At 43.5% G+C, this 22,057-nt stretch overlaps 1 protein-coding gene across 1 annotated transcript in view; it reads left to right on the forward strand.

The window, feature by feature from the left end:
• Positions 1-1,330: 1,330 nt before the first annotated feature.
• The window catches only part of LOC139658284 (protein O-mannosyl-transferase TMTC2-like), a 29,024-nt gene continuing 8,297 nt past the window's right edge, over positions 1,331-22,057 (forward strand). The window contains exons 1-8 of the mRNA XM_071536370.1: positions 1,331-1,547; positions 11,096-11,936; positions 12,570-12,684; positions 13,559-13,644; positions 14,312-14,496; positions 14,862-14,940; positions 16,618-16,739; positions 19,693-19,774. Of these exons, the coding sequence (XP_071392471.1) occupies positions 1,404-1,547; positions 11,096-11,936; positions 12,570-12,684; positions 13,559-13,644; positions 14,312-14,496; positions 14,862-14,940; positions 16,618-16,739; positions 19,693-19,774 (1,654 nt within the window). The 5' untranslated portion in view covers positions 1,331-1,403. The remainder of the gene's footprint in view (positions 1,548-11,095; positions 11,937-12,569; positions 12,685-13,558; positions 13,645-14,311; positions 14,497-14,861; positions 14,941-16,617; positions 16,740-19,692; positions 19,775-22,057) is intronic.

The raw sequence follows: 22,057 nt of genomic DNA on the forward strand, positions 1-22,057 counted from the left end.
CTCACTCAATTTAAATTAATTTTGCTGACAATAAATGTATATTTTCTATACAAGTTTTAGTTCTGATGAAATTTATGAATTTGTCTGTAATGCTTAATGTTTTGTTGACCATTCTCCCAGTCGGCTATGGGTTGTTGTAGCTGCGATTCATCACTCTGTGTTAATCCCTGTGGTGAACCTCATTTGTTGCAGTCTGTTAGTGTACACGAATGCAGCTCCTGTCCCTCCTAATGATCCGCTAATTATGAGATTCCAAAGCAGCCTCAGGGGTGTGTAGCCACCTGGCCGTCTGAACGTGTGTATGTGTAGGTGACATACGTACATGCTGCGTATGTGTGTGTGTGTGTGAGCGACAACACATGCATGTGTGTGTGTCTGGGTTAAATCCCACACTCTGTGGCCTGTGTATCAGAGTTGAAGGAGAGTAATTATATGCACATCACATAGATGCAATCAGAAAACTGTGTCAATGAAAGAAGGAGTAACGCCTGCACACTTGCTCCATGCCACAAAAGTTTGATAGTGACAATGTTTCGATCCAACTTGGATCTTCGTCAGGTCAAAATGTTTGAAAAATGGAAACCTGTGTATCAGAGTTGCCATCCTCATTGTCAAGTCTTGTCTGCACCTGGATAGTTTCCCTGGAAGGCATCTGTCTATCACATTTCACATTCAGCGGCTGGAACATCAGCACTCTGAAAAACCTATTATCCTTTACTATGCTGTACATGCAGCATGTGTCTCAAGATGTAGGGCTTTGAATTCAATTTAAACAGATGTCTGTTTGGTTTTGTTTTTCTGGAATTGTCCGAACCATCCAAAACATTCTTGTGTACTTGCCTCTGTATCTTTCAGAAAATGAATGATTTGTAAGTTAAAAAATAAGAAAACTATTTTGTTTCATGGCAATTTATTTATCCCTCTCTTCCAGCCGAGCCATCAAGACCAACCAGGACCTTCTCCCAGAGACGCCCTGGACCAACATCCTGTATGACGACTTCTGGGGCACCCTGCTCACCCACAGCGGCAGCCACAAGTCCTTCCGCCCGCTCTGCACCCTCTCCTTCCGCCTCAACCACGCCCTAGACGGCCTGCGTCCTTGGGGCTACCACCTGGTCAACGTGGGGCTGCACGGGGCGGTCGCGGCCCTCTTCACCGCCTTCTGTCGCCCGCTGCTGGGCGGAGGGCTTTGGAGCCTGTTGGCAGGACTTCTGTTCGCCTCGCACCCGGTGCACACTGAGGCGGTCGCCGGAGTGGTCGGGAGGGCGGACGTCGGGGCCGCCTTGTTTTTCTTGCTGTCTCTCTTCTGCTATGCGAGGCACTGCAGACTCCGCAGGGACCCCCGCGGGGCCTTCCAGACCAGGCGCTGCGGCGGCAGTTCGGTGGCCCAGTGCTGGGTGTGGATGCTGGGGAGCCTGTGGTGCGCGGCGGCCAGCATGCTGTGGAAGGAGCAGGGGGTGACGGTGCTGGCCGTGTCGGCCGCGTACGACCTCTTCGTGTTCCAGAGGCTGCGGTTTCGCCAGGCGCTCCTCTTCCTGCTAGGAAAGGTAAATGAATGCGTGCCGCCGGGGCCGATGTGTGCGCTGGCTCTCCTCTCTCTGTGCTTTGGTGTCTGCGCGTATCCAATTTCCTCTTCCTTCCCTCTGAGGGAAACCTCAGCCAGCTGTTAATGGTTGCTGTATGTGGATTAAATTGTGTAAGTGTGTGTGTACTTACATGGGTTTGTTTATGTGGAAGTTGTGTGTGTCGCATACTGTTTGCTTTTCATTAAGAGTATAATTGGGAAAACTGTTTGCCTATGCAGATTGCACAGTTGCTGGATGAAAAGTAAGCTGTTCTCATTTTTCATCTGCTAAACAGGAAGAGACTATATACAGAAGGGAGGTAATCCAGTTGTGTGCAGAGTTGCCACCAACTGTAATTTGCTGCAGTAATTGGATACACATAAATGCAAGTAAATCTAGATTGGGATCTAGCCTCATTATGTGTGCGTGTGTGTGTGAAAGAGAGAAGGGTTGAACAGGAAAAACTGTTTTAGGGGTGAGTTAATTTTTCATTTCAAGGTGACAAAAGGTATGCGCAGGAAAACAATAACACACCCCGCTCTGTTAAATGATTTGTTCCACTTGTGAAGTAAGCGATCCAAACATACCTCCCCGCCCCTAAACACACCCACACCATGCTTCCTCCGCAGGAACACTCCATTCTCCCCATCCAAACTCAACAACAAGTCATTTGAGGAGGACAAGCAGGACACACTGACTCATCTGACTGTGGCACTCAGTGTGTGATTGGAAAGCCTCGTCGCACAGGCACTCTACATTTGATTAGAAAACCTGCTCCTCGGCCAACATGATGGCCCTCGTAAAAAACATAACTAGCATAATAAAAAATCCCCTTGGGTTTACTGAGCAAGGACAGTCTGGCCCCAAATGGCGTGTGTGTGCATGGAAATCTCGTTTACATTGTCTACATCTTGTGAAAACACCTGTGAATACCTCTGTGTGTTTGTGTCAACATTGTGAAGTTTGTGATGTAATCCTGTCCTGTACATCTCAAACTTCCTATGGAAATGTCTATAAATACCTCTGTGTGTTTGTTTGTGTGAATATGGTTTACTAGCCCTAACCCCGACCCTTTACATTACAAATGTCCTGTGAAAATGTGTATGTATTCCTGTTTGTGTGTGTGTGTGTGTGTGTGTGTGTGTGTTTGCTACCTACTAGTGTGCAAGGCTTTACCATACCCCTGGGGCAGCTTCTCCAGTAGTCATTTCTGGCAGCATGATAAACCAGAACTGTTATTAGAGGGCTTGCAGTGAGCAGCCCAGAGGGATCAGAGAGTGGAGAGAGAGGGAGTTGTGATGTTTTTTCTCTCCGCTGCTCGGCAGAAATGAGTTGTGTATGTGTGTCTCTGTGTGTGTGTGTGTGTGCGTGTGTGTGCTTTCACAACCACTAGACCTTAGCAGATGCAAAACAGCACCTGTCTTTCAATTAGCACCCAGTCATCCATTAACACTCCCAAACCATGATGTAGTAGCTAAGCGGCAGGAGAGTGAGTGTAATTCACTCGCTCATGGAGAGGCAGGCAGACACACAAACATACACACACCAGAGAGAGGGAGAGGTGTGACACCACAAAAAAGTAGTCGGTATAAACAAAGAAAGTTAAGAGAGGGAGCTTTAGGAAATGAAATAGCAAGGTCCTGCCTGGGACAAGATATTGAGCGCTCCTTTTTCCAATGTTCCAGTCTGTTGCATTACAGTCTGAAAGATTTCATCACCCGCCGTGGCTGTCAGAAGCCATTATGAAAAATCACATTCTCTGTGTGTCTATCACCCAGGGGGAGCAGGTATGTCATCAACGCCCTCCACCTCTTTGCCCAGACACAATCGTGCTGGCGAGTGTCCCTGTGCCAGCCGCCAGGTCTCGGTGCCAACCCCCACCCCCCCACCCCCCTCTCCCAGCCCCTCCTGCCACCGCCGGCACATCTGGCTCGTTTATCACTCTGGCAATGCCCTCCTCCATTGCCCCAGTCGTGGTTATCTTGGCAGGGAGCTCGTTATACGCCGGGGCCGGCCACCGGGGCAATCGCTTCCTCGATTATGAGCCAGACGTCTTGCGACACATGGGAACACAAAAGAGAGGAGGATAGCGAGCGAGGGAACGAGCGAGGGGAGAGGGAAACTATGCTCTCACTTCCTTTCCTTTATCTGTCCTTGGTCTTTCTCACCCGCTGGGCCCAGAGAGCACCTCGGGAGCAGTCTGCCCGGCTTCTCCTGTATCACATTCCGCTGCTGAGACATAGTCAGCTAAGCTGCCGTTGCATCAGACGGTAGGTAGAGGGGAAGAAAACACTTGGGGTAGAGAACAATGCAGCACAATTAAACAGCATAAAGTATTTTCAATTTAACTCAGTTCTTTTCTATTTGTTCTACAATGAGGCAGGAGAACGGAAAATCCTCCACATCACATTACCTGATCACCGGCTGACTGCAGCCACAAACAATAAGGAAATGCAAATCAGCCCCCGTGTGGGAGTGGGGGACAGATGCGGTTCGGCTCGCACTCCATTTCTCATCCTATTAACTCCCTAATCAGACTGAAATGAGATTCCGAATGAGATAAGGTAGGACGGAGAGAGTGTAAGAGAATGATAGATGGAGACGGAGAGGGGCAATGGTATTAGCACTGCAGTCTATCGAGGAGGGAAATTTCAAGGGAAAATGAGTCTTATATGCCACCGTCATAAGAACCTAATGTCTTTGTTCTTTCTACAACCAGTTTGTCACTGGCAAAAACACACAGCTTGATGAATGAGCCTCTTGGCTTTAGATAGGGCACAGGGAAAATGGCTTGCTTTTGTTTGGCACTAGGAAAAGTCAAGTAACTGATCGTTCCTCTAAGCCTGAGGTAAACTGTGAAACTTTGACAGACAAGATTGCATTTCAGGAGGATAAAGGTGTTTGTTTAACCGCTGAGCTGAGATTTTCTGCATTTAGTTGATAAAAGAAGAAAGAAATCACTGATTATACCTTTTGGACAAAGGTGACACACAAAAAGCTCTAAATCCACAAAGGTGTGAGACTAAATACTTCAAAGAAAAATGACGTTGGATTTGACAGAGGGACTTTTTCTACCTCTATCCTAATCCTCCATATTCCACATCTTTTGGATTTCCGTACTAAAGCTTCAGTGTGTGCACCTCAGGCCAAATGGCAGATAGCAGATAACATTTTGCCGGGGCCACATGGAGATTGGCAGGATTTGATGTGTCCTTACCGGTGTGTAATTAAAGTGTTACGGGCTACTCCTCCTCATTTGTCTCAATGAGGCCTGGAGGCACACAGATTAAGTTCAGTGCAACTAGCTGACGGCTTGATGAATGTTGTGCCAATTATCCCTTAGCAGAGGCATTCAGCTGTGAAATGATGCCCTCTATTGCAAACTCCGCTGCATGCTCTTTATTTTGCTTGTGTTGGTGTTGGTATTTGCATGCCCAAAGTAGTGCATCTTCATTCTTTCTGACACATCTAGATATTGCACTTTTTGCACTTGGAGGACGCGTTTGAGCTGTTGATAATTAGTTTTGATAAACTGCAGAGATAGCACAAATGAGCTATGCTGTCTGTTTGATATGAAGCCTTTTAAGTATCTCCTGTGTTGAAAAAGCACATCGCTAGAGTTTTAAGGCCTTTGAAAACATGCCAGCCAAGCTAAATTAAGTGCATCACATCTATTTAAGAGCATCAAGGAACCCTGCGTCGCATTAATCCCCATCGGAGACACTGATGTCCCTTCATTACTCAGACAGGAAGCACTTTAAATGTCAAGTTAACACCGGGTCCCCTGCTTTGATCAGCTGTCCTTTCAGACGGGGTGTGGGACTTCAACCTGTGACCCGTCTCATTACAGGTCCCCCTGCCCGTAGTAGCCGGGCTTTCAGGGAGAGAACTGCTGGGTAATTAGGTCACTCCATCAAAGTCAGCGCTCTCAATGCCAGGCATGGTGCTGTCTGATGGCTTGGGTGAAACGCACCGAGTCAGCAGAATCCAGAACACATTAGCATGGAAAAGGGAACCGGTTGCATGCCTCATTGTACCTTTCATCAAAATTTAGCATGTCAGTGGTAATGCATCAAATATGAACGCTGCTGGATGTCTGCGGTGCAAACACACTGTGTCCAAAACTTTGAAGGCCTTTTCATTCACAGTTCATTGAATGAGAATTGCTCCGCTTTAGTGTGATTCAGCTCCCACCTCAACTTGAACCCAAGAGTCTTGTCCAAAATGATTTGAAAAATGTACCTGCTGATTGATATGAAACATAACAATACTCTTTTAAAGGATAATAGGCAATTCAAGTTCTTGGTTGGCAAAATGTCTATATTTTGGAGATACTTTATGATAAACGTATAGTGATTATCATTATTGATATTAGATTTAAAAAAAATAAAAAATACTATGTATTCCAAAATACACAGTGTTTTGGAAGAGAACACTGCAGTTGAAATTACTTGCACAGGAGTAGGAAGACTACATGTGTGAAGTCTAAGGTGCGCTCCAGACAGGCCCCGGCCATGCATGACCAGTCTAATATGCTGGGAAGAATTACGACCAGTTTAAACTGGACATGACTTTAACAAGGGAAGTCCGGAAGATCGCTCCCCTGCTGTTTTGTGTCAGTCCTCAGCAACTTTAAACGGTGTGTATAAAGTCTGCCTTATCCCGCTGTTTCTTCCAACATGCTTTAAACACTTAGTATGGTATAGTGTCAACAGGCAGACCACACATTGCTGGGATTAATAAAATGAGAGCTAATAATGAATGGCAATGAAAGGCTGGAGAGAGGCTGGAAAGAGAGACAGAGAGAGAGAGAAAAGGGTTAATCCAACAAAGTATTGGATAAACAAAGAAAGTAAAAAGTAGTAGAGAGAAAGCCATAGGAATTAACGCTGAATTTCCAAATGAGGATCCAAAGTGGAGGAGATGTGTGGAGGAGCTTTAGGTTCAAAGCCTCGGAGCGAGCTGGATGTTAGGTTTGACAGTTGGCTGGGGATTATGCCTGATTTCCACCATAGCTACGCACAGATCTCATGAAGTTCAATCCACCATAGCTAGACAGAGATCTCATGAAGTCCAATCCATCAGCTAGACACAGACTTCAGGAATTCCAATTAGACAGCACTAAAACTGAAAACACAGTGAAGTTTAAGCAAAAATTCCACCCTGAAACAGTTTAACACTGTTAAAAAACAGCTATTGGTGATGTACCTCCATTTTGTTGTTTGGTGTTTTCTTCTTATTCTTGCAGATAACTAGACAAACATAGATGATGTGACGTCACGTCAAGATATTTCCAGCGCAGCTACAGTTGAGTAGAATCCTACACAATCTAAAACATCAGCAGTAAACATCAGTTTTTGGTGTCAGTCCCTCAGAATCAAAGAGTAAGGGGTTTCTTTCAAGATACACCATCTAGATTCACCATCTGTGGAAAAAAATCTGCAGGATTGGCGTTCCTGATATATATGTTTTATTATTATTTACTATTTTATTCACTATTATTATTTTATTTAAGTATTACAGTATTTATCTAATGTTAGCTGGTTTTCAAAACTAATTATTGGAGCAGATTGATAGATATATATGAGAGTTATAGGTGCCCTTGTTAAGGGACCTTTTTTTTTTTTTTTTTTTTTTAGATTTGAGGCATTTAGCTGGTGCTTATCTCCAGAGTGACTTACAATGAGTGTAACAGTAGAATAATCTTCAATTTCTAAATCACCAAAAAGCAGAAAGCAGCCAACAGTAAGGAGTGGTGGAGGAGAAGGGACGGGGGCATAGTGTGCTGCCAATATTCCTGTGACCATATAATGATCATGTAAGAGGCAAGTGCTAGGAAAATCAATAAATCAGGAGCTAAGGAGAGAGATTGGAGGGATATTTCAGAGCAATTAGAGTGAGTAGTTGAGAGGGGAAAGATTCAGTGGGTTTCAGTATTTCACTCAATTTAAGTGTGCTATAGCTTCAGTGAAGTGTTTGAATGAGCAGATACGGAATATGTATATCTAACTTTGTAGCTACTTAATTAAGAGGAAATTTGAGGGGGAACTCAGGGTGCGAGGGGTTAACCGACCTGCTATCCTGTTGCACATAAAAGTAGACTAAAAGTAGACTAATGTTGGGTTGATAACTATAGTTGCTGAGTTTGTGAATTTATGGTCATACATCATTAAGAAGCAGGACCAGCCTCCACTTTGGCACAAAATAGCTCAGATTGATGAATCACAAGGTTTGCTGTTTGAGTTGCGTGTGTGATTGATTGGGAAGTCAATTAAGGAACAATTTAGGAAAAGACAAGGCAGCGAGGGGTAAAATGAAGCTCATTCACCTAAACACCACAAATGACTTTCTTGCTGGAATTGGCTTATCTTCTGATACCAAGCAATATTGGATTTCTCACACAGTTTCCTCCCTTGACAGGCAATATGGGCTCATCCATCAATACGCACATCCCCCTTTTGTGTCAAAGACATTCTTTCCTATCCTTTGTGTATTGCCTTTCAGTGTCCAAATCAATATCCAATTTTTCCTCTCTCAGTTCCTCACTCCCTCTCCAAAATTCTGAACTCCTTGAACTGGCCCTTGGCCATCTTGCTATTGACAAGTGACTTTCTGTAATTAGCCTATCTTACACCTCATCTCAAAGAAGACAACTCCTCAGCTTCCCGGGGAACATGCTTTTCCGTCTCTCATCTCATCTGCAGAAATCAAAAACTGAACTGGAGCCACTAGGTCAGGCGAGTCAATCCTAAACCTCTTATTCTAAACCTAAGACGATTGGATGGTGGATACCAGTGTTTTGCCTCTCCGTACCTGTTCTGAGAGTACACACATTAGCTTACTGAAGCAGGCTCATTTTAAGACTAGCTGGTAGGAAATGTTTTCAAAAGCTCTCCCTTGAGAGTTAAGTGGGGCCCATGTTTACTAATGAGAGGGATGGAAGTTTGTGCCTTGTGCACTGTGGCTTTTAAATAGGATTTTATCTGTTTATGGTGCTTGAGCTCAATACATTTAGAGATAATTATACAGAAAGTCTAAACTATTGCCCCCCACTCAGGGGATTAAAAACAAAAGTTAGCGCCATGCTGAATCAGCACTTTGAATTATGGAGGCTGTGAGTTTGGCTATTTTCAGGTATATCAAAGCCATGCCGAGCTTTTGATGGCAGAACTACTACAACACGTCTGCACAACCTTCTCTTATCTCCCACATAATAATGCTGTACACACACACACACACACACACATACACAGCTCTAATACCTCCCGCACAAGTTCAGATAGAGTTCATGTTACACTGCTGCTTAGAACAAATACAAGGGCTCAGCCAGTAGGAAGAGAGAGACAACTCCTTGATCATCTCTCAGGTTCACATCTGGTGAAAAGCATGGACTGTGTCACTGATGTTATGTCATATTTAGACCACTAAACTGACAGGAAGACAAATAACAGCCTCTTTTTGGTCAAGGCTGCCAGGCCGTCTTTGTAAATAAGACTTTGTTTATATGACATTGCTTTTTAAATAAATGTTTAATAAATAAAAGAAATAAAATAAAAAATTGCTTAATCTTGGCATCAACACACCACTGAATCTGCTTTAACCAGCACCAGACCATTTGAACCAAACACAAAATGTCTCATTGGTGTAACAGCTGTGTGTTCTTGCCCTACTAGTACTATGGAATTGTGTTGCCTGTGTTTTGACAAGTGTAATTTAACAGTGATCAAAGGTCAAGAGGTCAAGGATATAATCATATGACCTTGTCATCTCTAGGCAACTGTAACTCAAACTACAGACAGGCTGACATCTATGAAGGCCATTGTGAAGCAACTGAAATAAATTACACTTTTAGCCCAGTAGAATATCACACTTCCCTTGTTCTGTAAACATTATTTTGTGAATTCACATACTTTAAGATTTCTTGTTAGAGGTTTATAATAAATAGTTTGTCGATGCTGTAGTGAACGCCAGGCTGGGATTTCCACATTGCCACTGCCATACATGAGGTGTTGCGTGACAGAGGACAGTATAATGAGAGACCTCATGCTGATCATGCTACAGAATTAATGCTCTTATGAGATGTAAACAGCATCTGCATGCCAACACAATGAGTCCTAAGCTGATTACCAGTCACACTCCCTGCAACCCTGACAGGCAGCGAGGATCGACTTAGGAGGAAAGCCCCTCTTGCTTCAAAATACACTTCAAAGTTGACCTCTCGCGTTTATAGGTTACAAGGAACTGAACTAACTGTGGATTACTTTTTATGTATGTTCTAAAATATTTCCTCACTGAAGATCCATTATAATTTTTGGAGGGGTATTTTTTCTCTATGCTTTGATTTCAGACACCTATTCTTCATGCAGGAAATTCCCTCTTTAAGCCCTAAGTAGATTTGATTTACAGGCAATACAGCAGGCCTTAAAGTTGCACTCATAATGCAATTGTAAATTCTACTTCAGTCATATATCATGGTCTGGTGCAAAAGTATTAGACTTGTTTTGCAATATTTATATGACTTCATGGGGCAAAGGAAGTCCTTGAACAAACTATTGGCATGCGCTCACCCAAATAAACATTTTAGAGGGCAATCAATTTAAAAGGTTGGATGTGGAAGACAGTTTTCCTGGCTTGTGAACTCACTGATGTAATGACATTGGTTAAAGTACTGTGGATATTAAAGGGCATATGATAATTGATACGTAGACCACCACACCATATGGAGTGCAATATAAGCCAGGTGTTTATGACAGCCAACATAAATATTAATTTCTTAGTTTTCATCAAGCCCACTTTTACAAAATGAGAAAACAATAGTCGGAGACAGAAATAGCCTTGTGCCTTTGGGAATTATTCCAGCTAATCAAACATCAGCAAAGAGACAGGTTGTGATATTCTGTGTAAAATGTTCTTGATTGTTATGTTTACTGACAAATCAAAACGTGTTGACATCCACTAAAAAGCTGTCCAAAATCCCAATGTGTCTTTCACCAGTTTCAATATATCATATTTCTCTAAAAATTATTTCTGTGTCTGTATATAAACAGAGTCATGTTATTTCTGGCTATGGTGCATTTTAATGTTAAAGATTTTGCCAAAGTTACATAGAGTGCTTGGCTATATGATTGTACATGAATGTGGTTTATGCCCCAGGCAGCTATCAAAAACATTCCACAGATTGCTTTCCTCATCTGTGCACAGTGTCTCTTATTGTATCGCAGTGGAAGGCTAAATCTGGGAGGTCTTAAATCAAATCCCAAACTTACACAGTGACATGCATTCTAACAAAGACTGAACAACTTGTTGTCCAAAGAGACCAAAAACAATTTTATGTTAGGACCAGTGGTGCTGATTCAACTCTGATCCAAGTCTTGAATGTCTTGATGGGAATTGAATTCGACTTCTAAGAGGAAAACAATTTCAGGTGTTCTGGAACTTAGACAAAATGTTGTGGCTTTGAACAAGGTCCTCAGGACTGAAATGTTGATTTAGGTGTTTTAGTATGAATTTTTTTCTCTCTTCTCTTTCAGAAAAAGAACATCAGTGTTTTGCTGAGTCTCAGTGTGCTGGCTTCCTGGGGAGTGATTCTTCTGTCAGCTCGCCTCTACTGGATGGGCAACAAGCCCCCCAACTTCTCCAACTCTGACAACCCTGCGGCTGACTCACCACATTTTCTCACTCGAACACTGACTTTCCTCCACCTGCCCGCTGCCAACGCCTGGCTCCTTCTCTGCCCCGACAAGCTCAGTTTTGATTGGTCCATGGATGCCCTGCCCTTGGTCAGGACCTTGGCTGACTGGAGGAACCTTCACACCGTTGCCTTTTATGGTGGATTTATCCTCCTGGCTTTGTTTGGCCTTCGCGCCACCACTTCCAAAGCCAAGGAGGCCAATGGGAAAGCCCAAATCGCTAACGGGAAGTCAGTCACCATTGGGAACGGCTACCACGCGCCTTACACGAACCACAACACAAACTCGGAGCCGGGGTCGCCAAAGACCACACTGAACGGATCGGCTAAACTCCACCACTGCCCTCCACGGATGTCTCTGCCCCCTACAGAAAACTTAGTGGTATTTTCCTTAGGCCTTCTAACATTACCATTCATCCCAGCCACCAACCTATTCTTTTATGTAGGGTTTGTGATTGCGGAGAGGGTGCTATACATCCCCAGTATGGGCTTTTGTTTACTGGTTGCTGTCGGCGCAAGGACCTTGTATGTCAGACTGAGGACTAGAGGCGGCAAGGCTGTGCTGCTGTGTCTCTGCACGGGGCTCGTGCTGCTCAATGGAAGTAGGACTGTTATAAGAAACAGGGATTGGAGCAATGAGGAGAATCTCTACAAGTCTGGGATTAGCGTGAACCCTGCTAAAGGTAAGCAATGGGCCTTAGTTATCATGGCATCAAGCTGGGTCTGTCTCCTCAAATTCATATTTCAAGAGTGTTAAAGAGTACATAAACAGCTAGTATACAATTTTGAAAGAAAAAAAAAAAAAGTAGGGTAGTGTGCGAGAGTGAATAGGGGTGTATGTCTGTCATAATGAATGTCTACTTGGGGTAATATTTTTAATTTGAATATGAGCATTAGCATTTGACGCTGCCAAAGGCGAAGTACCTACCTTGACATCACTGGTTAAGGTGTGGCCAGAAGTGTAACACGGTTTAACCTTTCCACCCATAGAGAGCAGTGCAACAATGATTTTCTTCCCCTAGAAGCAGATGCAGGACTTAAAATGTTGAATTCAAATACAGGATTAATGTTGTTCACTATATAGAAGCCATGTAACTATGTTTACAGCTCAAAAACCCAATTTAGAGGCTGATGTGCTCTTTAAATAACTGGTCACAACAACAAAACTGTCGATCCTGGCAATTAACAGCCATTACCAATGACAATTTGATATATCACAATACCAGTAACAATGATAATATCAATATTAAATAATACTAGCATTGTGTTTTTCTGTTCTGAAAATGTTACTTTTGACTCACACATGTCTCCTGTAGCCTGGGGTAACTTGGGGAACGTGCTGAAGAACCAGGGCAAGATGGGAGAGGCGGAGAAGGCGTACAGAAACGCTCTGTACTACCGAGGGAACATGGCTGACATGCTGTATAACCTGTGAGTGGTAAAGATGCCCATTCCTCCTCCTGCCTGCAATATCTTGACACAAACGAGTTGGATTCCTCCCATCCATCACCAGAGATTACACTGGGAGAAAGAGAGGGGATGAGAGAGAGAGGGAGGGAATGAGGCATAAAGTCAGAGAGAGTGACAGACAGGAGGTATTTGAAGACAGTGGAACAAAAATAGATCTGATATAAGAGAAGAGAAGCAGTCGCTGAGACGCAGTGCGAGGCATGATGCAAGAGTGTGACAAAGCGAGAGGAAATAACTTAGTGTGTCCCAGGTGGCCTTCTGTTCCTCCTGCTACTGATTTGATTAATTGTGATTTGCGGGCCTGAGGGAGAACAAAAAGCCACTTCCAATACTCACATTAACCCAAGGTGTCAAAGGTGCCAAAACCTCATAGCAGACCCACGTCTCTCGCTCTCATGCTGACGCTGTTTTTCTTCCCCCTTCTCCGCTCCCTCTCACGTTACGAATATCAGGAAGCTGGCAAAGCAACATAGAGAGAGGGGAAAACCAAATTATGGTGCTTTTGCATTCTTAAAAATAGAGGTGCCATTTCAACATGATGGATGGTTGATATATTGACTAAGGGATATAGAAGCTGCCCACAGTTTTTCTCGTGTTTTTATTTCTTAGCTCTCACCCAAAGTGCCCTCATCACTTTGAGGTATTATAATTTCCTCTTGGTCAAAGTGTACATTTACCTTCACAGATTAAAAAGAGAGAGACAAATCAAAGAAATATGGAAAGTGAACCCATTTAAGTAGCTCAAGGATTCGCTCTGTGTCTAACACAGTTAAGTGGGGAGTGTGGTTACACACACTTGAAACTTCTTAAACTTTTGCATTTCTTTGTCAACCAGGGGTTTGCTGCTCCAGGAGAATGAGCGATTTTCTGAGGCGCTGCATTACTATAAACTGGCCATTGGGAGTCGGCCAACTCTGGCATGTAAGTAAACCTAGAGAGTCTAATTTCCTAACTGATACATTACACGACTGGAGTGGTTATGAGTCGGGGAGCAGTTACAAGCGATTAGAAATTCTCACACATTGGTCAATTTGGCTGAGTCTGCTTGAATTTATTCGACGTGTGTTCAGGGTCCATTATTGGATCGCCATCATGGTCCAATTTTAATGCTGAATTAGATGTTCCTTGCCACTTGGTCATTTGGAAGGCACTATAAGGCTATTTCTGCCTCACGGGGAAATGATGAGATTCAATCTCACACTTGAGTGCTTGTATGTGGGATGAGGCTCAGTCTTTCACTGTATCAGGCTCTGGTGAAGGACAGCTTTTATGAAGGAGGACAGACGGTAGCATTATTTCCAGAACCCCTTTTTTTTTTAAGTCGTCTTCAATTCTTCTTCCCTATCTTAATCTCCTTTTATCCTAATTTATTTCTACTTCTTAACTGCTTTTCACATTTGATGTCCCTTTGATCTCTGTCCTTTCTCCTCTGGCTATAGCCTTTTCCATATGTCGATCTGCCCCACCTATCTTTGTACATCCTCCACATTGTCTCCACCTTTTACTACATCCTCTTTCTCATCCCATCCTATAGACTGCACCCCTCCTGCTCTAACACCCCTCTCTCTCTCTCCCCCGCTTCCCACAGCGGCCTACTTGAACACAGGCATCATCCTGATGAACCAGGGCAGCCTGGAAGAGGCCAAGCAAACCTTCCTGACTTGTGCCGACATTCCCGATGAGAACCTAAAGGACCCCCACGCCCACAAGAGCTCCGTCACCAGCTGCCTGTACAACCTGGGGAAGCTGCTCCATGAACAGGGCCAGCAGGAGGTTAGTGGGAATGGGACCAAGGAAAGATTTGAGGAGTTGAAATGATGAAACGGGATTGCGTCCTTGTTGAAATGATGATGTTACCGCCCTAATTTAGGGAAAATTTGAGACTTGTTAAATTTGAGCAAATCAATCACAGGATTATTTTACTACTTTTCATGACAACTTATTTTACTTTCATGACTTCTTTACTTATCTTTAATGTAGGACTACAAACATTTAGGATTGAAAAGGGCCTTTGTGGAGAATGATGCCTGTTTTTTCAATAGGCCAGTGTATGTATTAGAAAAATAAGACAAAATGTAATATAAGACACAAACTGCACTTGCCAAGCTAACCAGTGATTTATCTTTTTTAAACCACAGGAGGCCCTCTCTATCTATAAGGAGGCCGTGCAGAAAATGCCCAGACAGTTTGCACCACAGAGTCTTTTCAACATGATGGGTAAGTTACTGTTGGAGCCTGCAGTCTCACCCTGATACTTTGTATTTGATCCAGAAAAATTATGTTGCCGATTTTTAGAGTCCACTACTATGGTGACTCATGCTTTGAAATGCAATGCCCAACCAAAATGGCATTTTAAGGGGGTGATACAACCATTTCATAGAATTGAATTTGCCTTGACAAAGAACTATTTCATGCTTTTTTTATGACCCGAGTGAAAACAGCATAGTCCTGGACCTAGTGTTGCTGATTGACTAGCCAGACATGCCTCAGCACAAGTGGTGAATCTTCTTACATATTTGTTTCCATTTTTAGGTGACCTTTTCATTTGAGGATAACTCATCAGCAAACAAATCTTTCAGAATGTGGTGTTATTTATGATATTTAAATACTGGATGAAAACACATCAGACTTACTTGAACCACCTGTTGGACTCCAACACCAAAGCTCCTAAATATGTGCGCAGACTTTGTGTAGATGTGTATCATCTTGTAGAGGATTGAAGCTAATCCGTGTAATAAATCACGTCCCTCTCTTTGTTATTCTAACACAAATTACATTATTGGAAACCTGTCTTGATTGCATAGTTGAGATTGCAGGGCGATGTCTGTAGAAATTCCTTGGACAGCCTGAGCAGATTGAGAATGGGAAGCATGTTTGGTCAGGTGGAGGGAGAGGGGGGGTTGTGTTTGGGTTTGTGTGATGTCTGGGGGACGCTTTGTTACAAGTGATGTCATCAGCCCACCATTTTGTTACCCCACAGACTGTAGTGTTACCCCAGGGGCCAACGGCACGCTGTTTTCTCACATCAAACAAAATCTCATAATGTTGCGAACAAAAATATTGTGGTTTCAGAGAAAATTGTGCTTTCCAGATTAAACTACGTTGGGAGAGAAGAAGTATTTATTCACTGTTTAAGGAATGCTGACCCATGGATAAGAGGCAGCAGAGTTCATGCTATTTTATCTGCCTTGCACCTGTTCGGAAAAAGCAGCGGGAATGGAACAGATTTCTGTCCAATAGTATAATACAAGTTTCCTATCTATTCACCAGACTCTCCGGAGTATGAGAAATCACATAATATGATAGCAGTATGATAACATGAATTAATTAAAAATGGCCAGCGTCCACTAACAGCAAATGCCAACAAATAGAAAAGTTTACCTCATTACCTTTCTGATATTTTCAAAGTGCATGGGTTCTTTTCTGTGAGTAATTAGTGTGCCAATAACAACCTAATGTAGCTCATAACAGGCAGCAATATTTCACTTCTAGTCAAACATTTCTGCTTTCTATGAACATATTTATTTGCAAACCTCATCTAAAAAAAATCCCTCTAACACAGAAACAAGATCCTAGTAGGTGATGATTTCATTTTGTGTCCAGGTCATATGTTTAAGCTGGAAATTTTGCCCTTTTGTATTTATTGATATTGAAATCAGGGGAAAAAAAGCTTAAATGACAAAGTGGTGACAGCTGATCCCTATGGGGCAGCTGATGTTTTAGGTTGACTGCTCCTAAACTCCTGTTGTACTAAAGTAAAATGCTGCTTTATCTGTCAAACCAGAACACTTGTGGACAGCTGCCTAGAAAAAGCTTTTCCTTTAATCTTTTTTTATTATCCTAGGAAAAAAACATGCTAATCCCACTGAACCCTGACCCTTTGCCCTGTTCCAGGAGAGGCCTACATGAGGCTGAACAGGCTGGAGGAGGCGGGTCACTGGTACAGGGAGTCCCTCAGGGCCAAACCCGACCATATCCCCGCCCACCTCACCTATGGGAAACTCCTGTCCATCATTGTAAGTCCCAATTCTCTTACCACACACGCACACGCATACGCACACACACACACACACACACAGGGGAAGCACCATGATGCCAAGCCCAAGCATTATCTTAGTAGTGATTACAGTGGTTAACTACCTGGCAAAGTGTAATTGGATGGGACCTGAAGTGAAGTGGAGTGGAGTGATGAATAATTCATATGGAGTGACTTTGTATGGAGTGTCGGAGCAAGGCGGACTCATCCTATTGATTCTCTGGCAGAACCTGAAGAATTGTGATAATTGTTAAGAGGTGCGAGCTTTTGACTCCGAAGGCTGCATGCTAATCAAACCCTGCTCCCCTGATCAGAAGTCATCCAGAGTAATTGTGATGTTTCGATGAATATAGTGTTTGACCTCTGCTGGAGCTGGATGAAACACAAAAGAAGATCACACAGTGTGATAGGAGAAATGAAGCCAAGTGCGTACCATGATACATGGCCGTTCCAGTGACCTTGGAGTGACCCTGATCCAGGAGTGATTTTGCTTGCCAAATAGCCTCAGAAAAAACAGCTATTTAGCTGCATAAATATATGTGTCTGATGTCTGAAGGTCACAGACACAGGGAGTTTGTCTAGTGTGGAGGAATGGCTATCCCTCATCCACTGGATGAGCTCCAGATTGTGTGTGTGTGTGTGTGTGTGTGTGTGTGTGTGTGTCTGTCTGTCTGTCTGTGTGTGTTTGAAGACATCAAGGGCATACAAGTTTGCCCCACTGCTCCCGAATGTTACCATGCAGTTCTGATGTCTTTTTCTACAGAGAACTTCACGCCCTCTGTCTTCTCCCATTACATAAAAAGAAAAAACAACTGTGACAACAGATGTGTTCACAGCTGATTAAAGTTTAGACATGAGAGTTAAACTTTTGGAACAACCCGAGCACCCTCCATGACCTCTGTGAGGATGTTTGACCTCTTTCCTTCCACAGCCTCAGGTGCCAAACCGAGACACAACCAGAGGTTGATCGGCACTTCCTTAGAATCTTTTTTCACCAAACTATGTGAACCTGCACAAACAGACACACACTCATACACACTTGCAGCTGCAACCCTTAAGGGGTTTGAATCTTTCTTTTGCTCATTTCCCCTTTTAATAATCAGATTTGAGCATATGCATAGTACTTAGCGTGCACACACACACACACACACACACAGAGCAAAGGTTCAGATTAGAGTCACCCAGCATGGCTGGACATCTGCTGTGCTCCCTCAGGCCCTGGACTGCAGATCCAGGGCCCTGAGCCACAGAGAGGCCCCCTGCACTACAGGGCTTAGGGAACAGGAGATTGGATGGGCCCAGGACAATGGGCCAGCGGACAGGCTTATAATGCAATTACTCCACTTCCTTATTGAATCACTCCATCAGCTAGATTTTGGCCAATCGACAATACAGACACGGGGAGGAAAGGTCAAACTGAAGTCTTGTACAGTGGTTCACCCCAACATGCACTGTGTGTGAGAGTTAATTCATCACTGCATGTTCATGTTTCACTGAGACTGGGAGTCATATGCTTACAGTACTTTGGGAGAGTTAGGGTACATTGTTTGGGATCGCTATATACAGTAGTTTTCATCAACTTTCAAAAGTGACCCTCTTCTTCTGTCAATACAGAAGCCACACAATAATAAAGTAGGAACTTGATATAGTCTTACACCTATTACCTATCCACAGATGCTCACTGGCAAGGAAAAGACACGTCCCTCAACAACTACCAAGCACAAGTCCTGATGCCACTAATTACACTATTTTTACCAAGGTCAAGCAGCTTAGAGAGAAATCCAGTGTAACTCTGAAGCACTGCTCTCTGTCAGACCTCTGGTTAGAATCAGAGGGGAGTGGTGTACAGTGAGGGAGAGTTGTGGTCAGTCAGCACTCATCTGATTTATGAGCTCAAGCTCAGCTGTGCTGCTGGATACACTCAGCACTAATGCTAACCACTAACTCCCACTGTGGGAGACCCCTCAACAATGCAAAAACAGAGGTCTAAATACAGCATGGGGGTGCAAGACAGTCAGACCGCCTAACTGCGATGCCTGTATGTGGAAATACATACAGTGACCCTTAGCCAGCAATAAATCAGTTAACACAGAACAAACCTGTATCTTTAAAATCTTAGAAATGGATGGAATATTTTTTGTTGACATTGATGTGAAACCTCTGTTAAATCATTACTTGATTCAGCTTAACTGGACTGATGGATGGCTAGGGGAAAGGCTTAATTGAATGTAAAGAGAAAGAGCCAAAGAAAATGTGAAATAAGTCATCAGGCCCAATATTCCTGCACTCATTTAGAGCGATTGTGGGCATGGGAAAAAGCTAATGAAGCAAACCTAATGTCCCCATTCCTCTCATTTCATGTTGAATGGCAAATCCATTGGCAATATGGAAGCAATCAGTGCTGGAGCATAAAACAAAAGAGGTGGAGAAAGAGAACCTTGTGCACGAGCATAAGCAATATCTTTCTCAGTTTGGTTGCAGGGATTTGGTGCAGCACACACACACACACATACACACACACCCCTTGAGGTTTTTCTTTAAAGGTGAGGGGTGGGGGGTGGCGTATTCTTTATGAGCGTCAGTTTCCTGCTGTAACTTTACAGCATGGCTACCATGCCTCAACTGATGCATGTCGGCGCACTAAAATAATTCATAGCAGATACAGTGAACTACAAGTGATTGTTGTAGCTGTGTGTGTGTGTGTGTGTGTGTGTGTGTGTGTGTGCATGCATGTCCACACAGGATGTCCAGCTCGATGTATGTACATTACATTATATCCAGAGTAAGATACAGCACAGGGGATCTACAGAAAAATACACAGTTCAACATCTGCCTTGTGCCATTGCAAAACATTAAAGGATCACAATGTTCTAACAATATATAAACTAACTGGGATGTCAAAGGCAATGAATCATTTTATCCCTCTCTTATAGGGGCAGAAGACAGAAGCAGAGAAGTATTATCTGAGAGCTATTCAACTGGACCCGACAAAAGGAAACTGCTACATGCATTATGGTAAGAATACACTTTAAAGGTTTCATTCTTAAACATTACATACCCATTTTTGGCAAAGCTTGTTTGAAAGTCAGCACTCAACTGTTAAAAATACAGATGTCTCTATCTTCAAAAATGTCAGTATTTGGTAGACAAAGGTATTGAAAACAGTAAGCGAACCTGAGAAAGCAACAAGTGAAATGCGCTCCTTATATAAGCCTATTTTGCAAATGCTATAAGAAAAATAAAGATGTGATTATATAGTCAGCAAAGCCCCACAGTTTGCGGTTGGATAATTTCTTTATATGGACTATTTTGTATTCCTGCGACCAACCAGCACCTGATTATAAGTGGCTGTACATGGGCATCTTGACTACTCAAAGGTATTCAAATATCTAATAACTTAAAACACATTAGCAACTCATTTCAGAGACATTAGATCGTGCCCTCTATTTACATGAGCCAGTGTTGCTCCATCCATGCATTTCAGTGAGACAGAGCTCATTGTAAGTCCTTTTCTTCCAGCTATAACATGTGCAAATGCTCATTATCCAAACATGTGCCATGCAGACCTTGTAACATTTACTATAATGCACAGGCTTTGCTGCAGTACACTGTAAGTGAGAATAACAATTACACAAGGGACCTTAAACTCTTTTATCCCAGGACTCGAACTTTGTAGTCTCACCCTAGGACCCAGAGTCATTACAACATAGCAGTTCTCTTATCGTAAGAGGACTAGACCCTAGTCATGGCTTACGTAACACTGAAATAAAGAATTTTGGAAAGAATTAGTAGCAGTGTGGTAATCATTTGGAGGTGTCAAATACCCTAGTGGTGATACTGTATTTCAGAAAAGAATCGCTTCATAACTAACTAATTTGTGGAAATGTACTGCCATTTAATAAACTGTTGGTATCAGTGCTGCTGGGAGTGTTAAAGCTGTTTGAGGTTTTGCAGGCTGCGTGGCCAGACGTAAACGGGCATGCTTCGTTTATCTGACTAAAGAGACAGGAGTACACTGCTTACCATTCTTGTGCTAACCGAGAGTAAAACATGATACCATGCTCCGTCTGTGCCTCTGCTAATGCAGCATTTCATATCAGTTTGAAGGAACAGGCTCCATTCTGCTCCGTGTCGCTATCTCCAGGATATTCATAGGAAATGAAATCTGTCCTGTCTCGCTGAAAGCGCTGTCCCTTTCTCCTCTTCCATATCTCTCCCCCGTTCCTCCCATTGCTTTCCCTGTGCTGGATATCTTGGGGTTTGAGTTGTGTTTGGGCCCTGGCGAGGGTTGCCTTGCTGTCTTTGGACTGCGCTGTTTCCCCTTCTGAGATCCTTACACTCTTTCTCTCTCTCTCTCTCTCTCTGTTTTCTTTCTTTCAATCTTATCTTGTATCCCTTTGTTATAGGTGATGTTTATGTAGACTGGTCCCCTCCTTTATCACAATCTGGCTGCTTTAGCTATCCCCCATTCACTGGGTGAGCTCCAGGTGTGTGTGTGTGTAAGGAGTGATGGATTTTTGTCCACACTGTGACACACCACAGATGCACGCGCATGCTCAAACACAAACACACAATTCAAAGTGGGTACACTGCGTATGAGAGAGTGCAAGGAAGTGAGGACAGGGAGGGTGAAAGCTCACAGGAGAAGTCAGATAACTAAGACAAGGCCCCCTTTCCTGCCATTGTTCTCAGTAACACATGTTTCGATGCAAGCTGAACACGCATGTGCCGTCCTACATATGGCCTGGTTCTATCTACTCATTTGTGTCAAACAGCCGTGTGGTGGGACGTCCTGGGGGCTCAGTTGGCTAAGACGTGTACCATGTAGCCACTAAGTCCTGGGTTTGAATCCGGCTCAGGACCTTCGTCGCATTTCATCCCCCTCTCCCTCCCCCATTCTTCCTGTCTCTCTTCACTGTTATACTGTAAAATAAAGGTAAAAAAAACAACAAAAAACAAACTGTTTGGTATGCAAGACAGCTTGGTGTTGGCGCACAGGCGAATATGGTGAGCTTTGACCACAAGATTTTTACTCAAAAGCCAACACACGCACACACACACACACACACACACGCACGCACGCACGCACGCACGCACGCACACACACACCTCAAGAGAACCTCCCCACATTTCCCCCCTTCCTGCACGCAGGAACATCTGTGGCCAGGCTCGGCAGTTAATTTATAGCCACTGAGCAGACACCCGTGGGTGCCGCACCAGGTGGCCAGGCTCCCATAGGAAAGCACATGAAGTACCTCCGACTCGTCTGTGCTTTCAAACTCCGCCGAGCATAACAAC

The sequence above is a fragment of the Centroberyx affinis genome, unplaced genomic scaffold, assembly GCF_046629955.1.
Source record: "Centroberyx affinis isolate AG114_WGS23_722 - 3 ecotype Tasmania unplaced genomic scaffold, CSIRO-AGI_Caff_v1 ptg002864l_1, whole genome shotgun sequence".
In the NCBI taxonomy this organism is placed as follows: Eukaryota; Metazoa; Chordata; class Actinopteri; order Beryciformes; family Berycidae; genus Centroberyx; species Centroberyx affinis.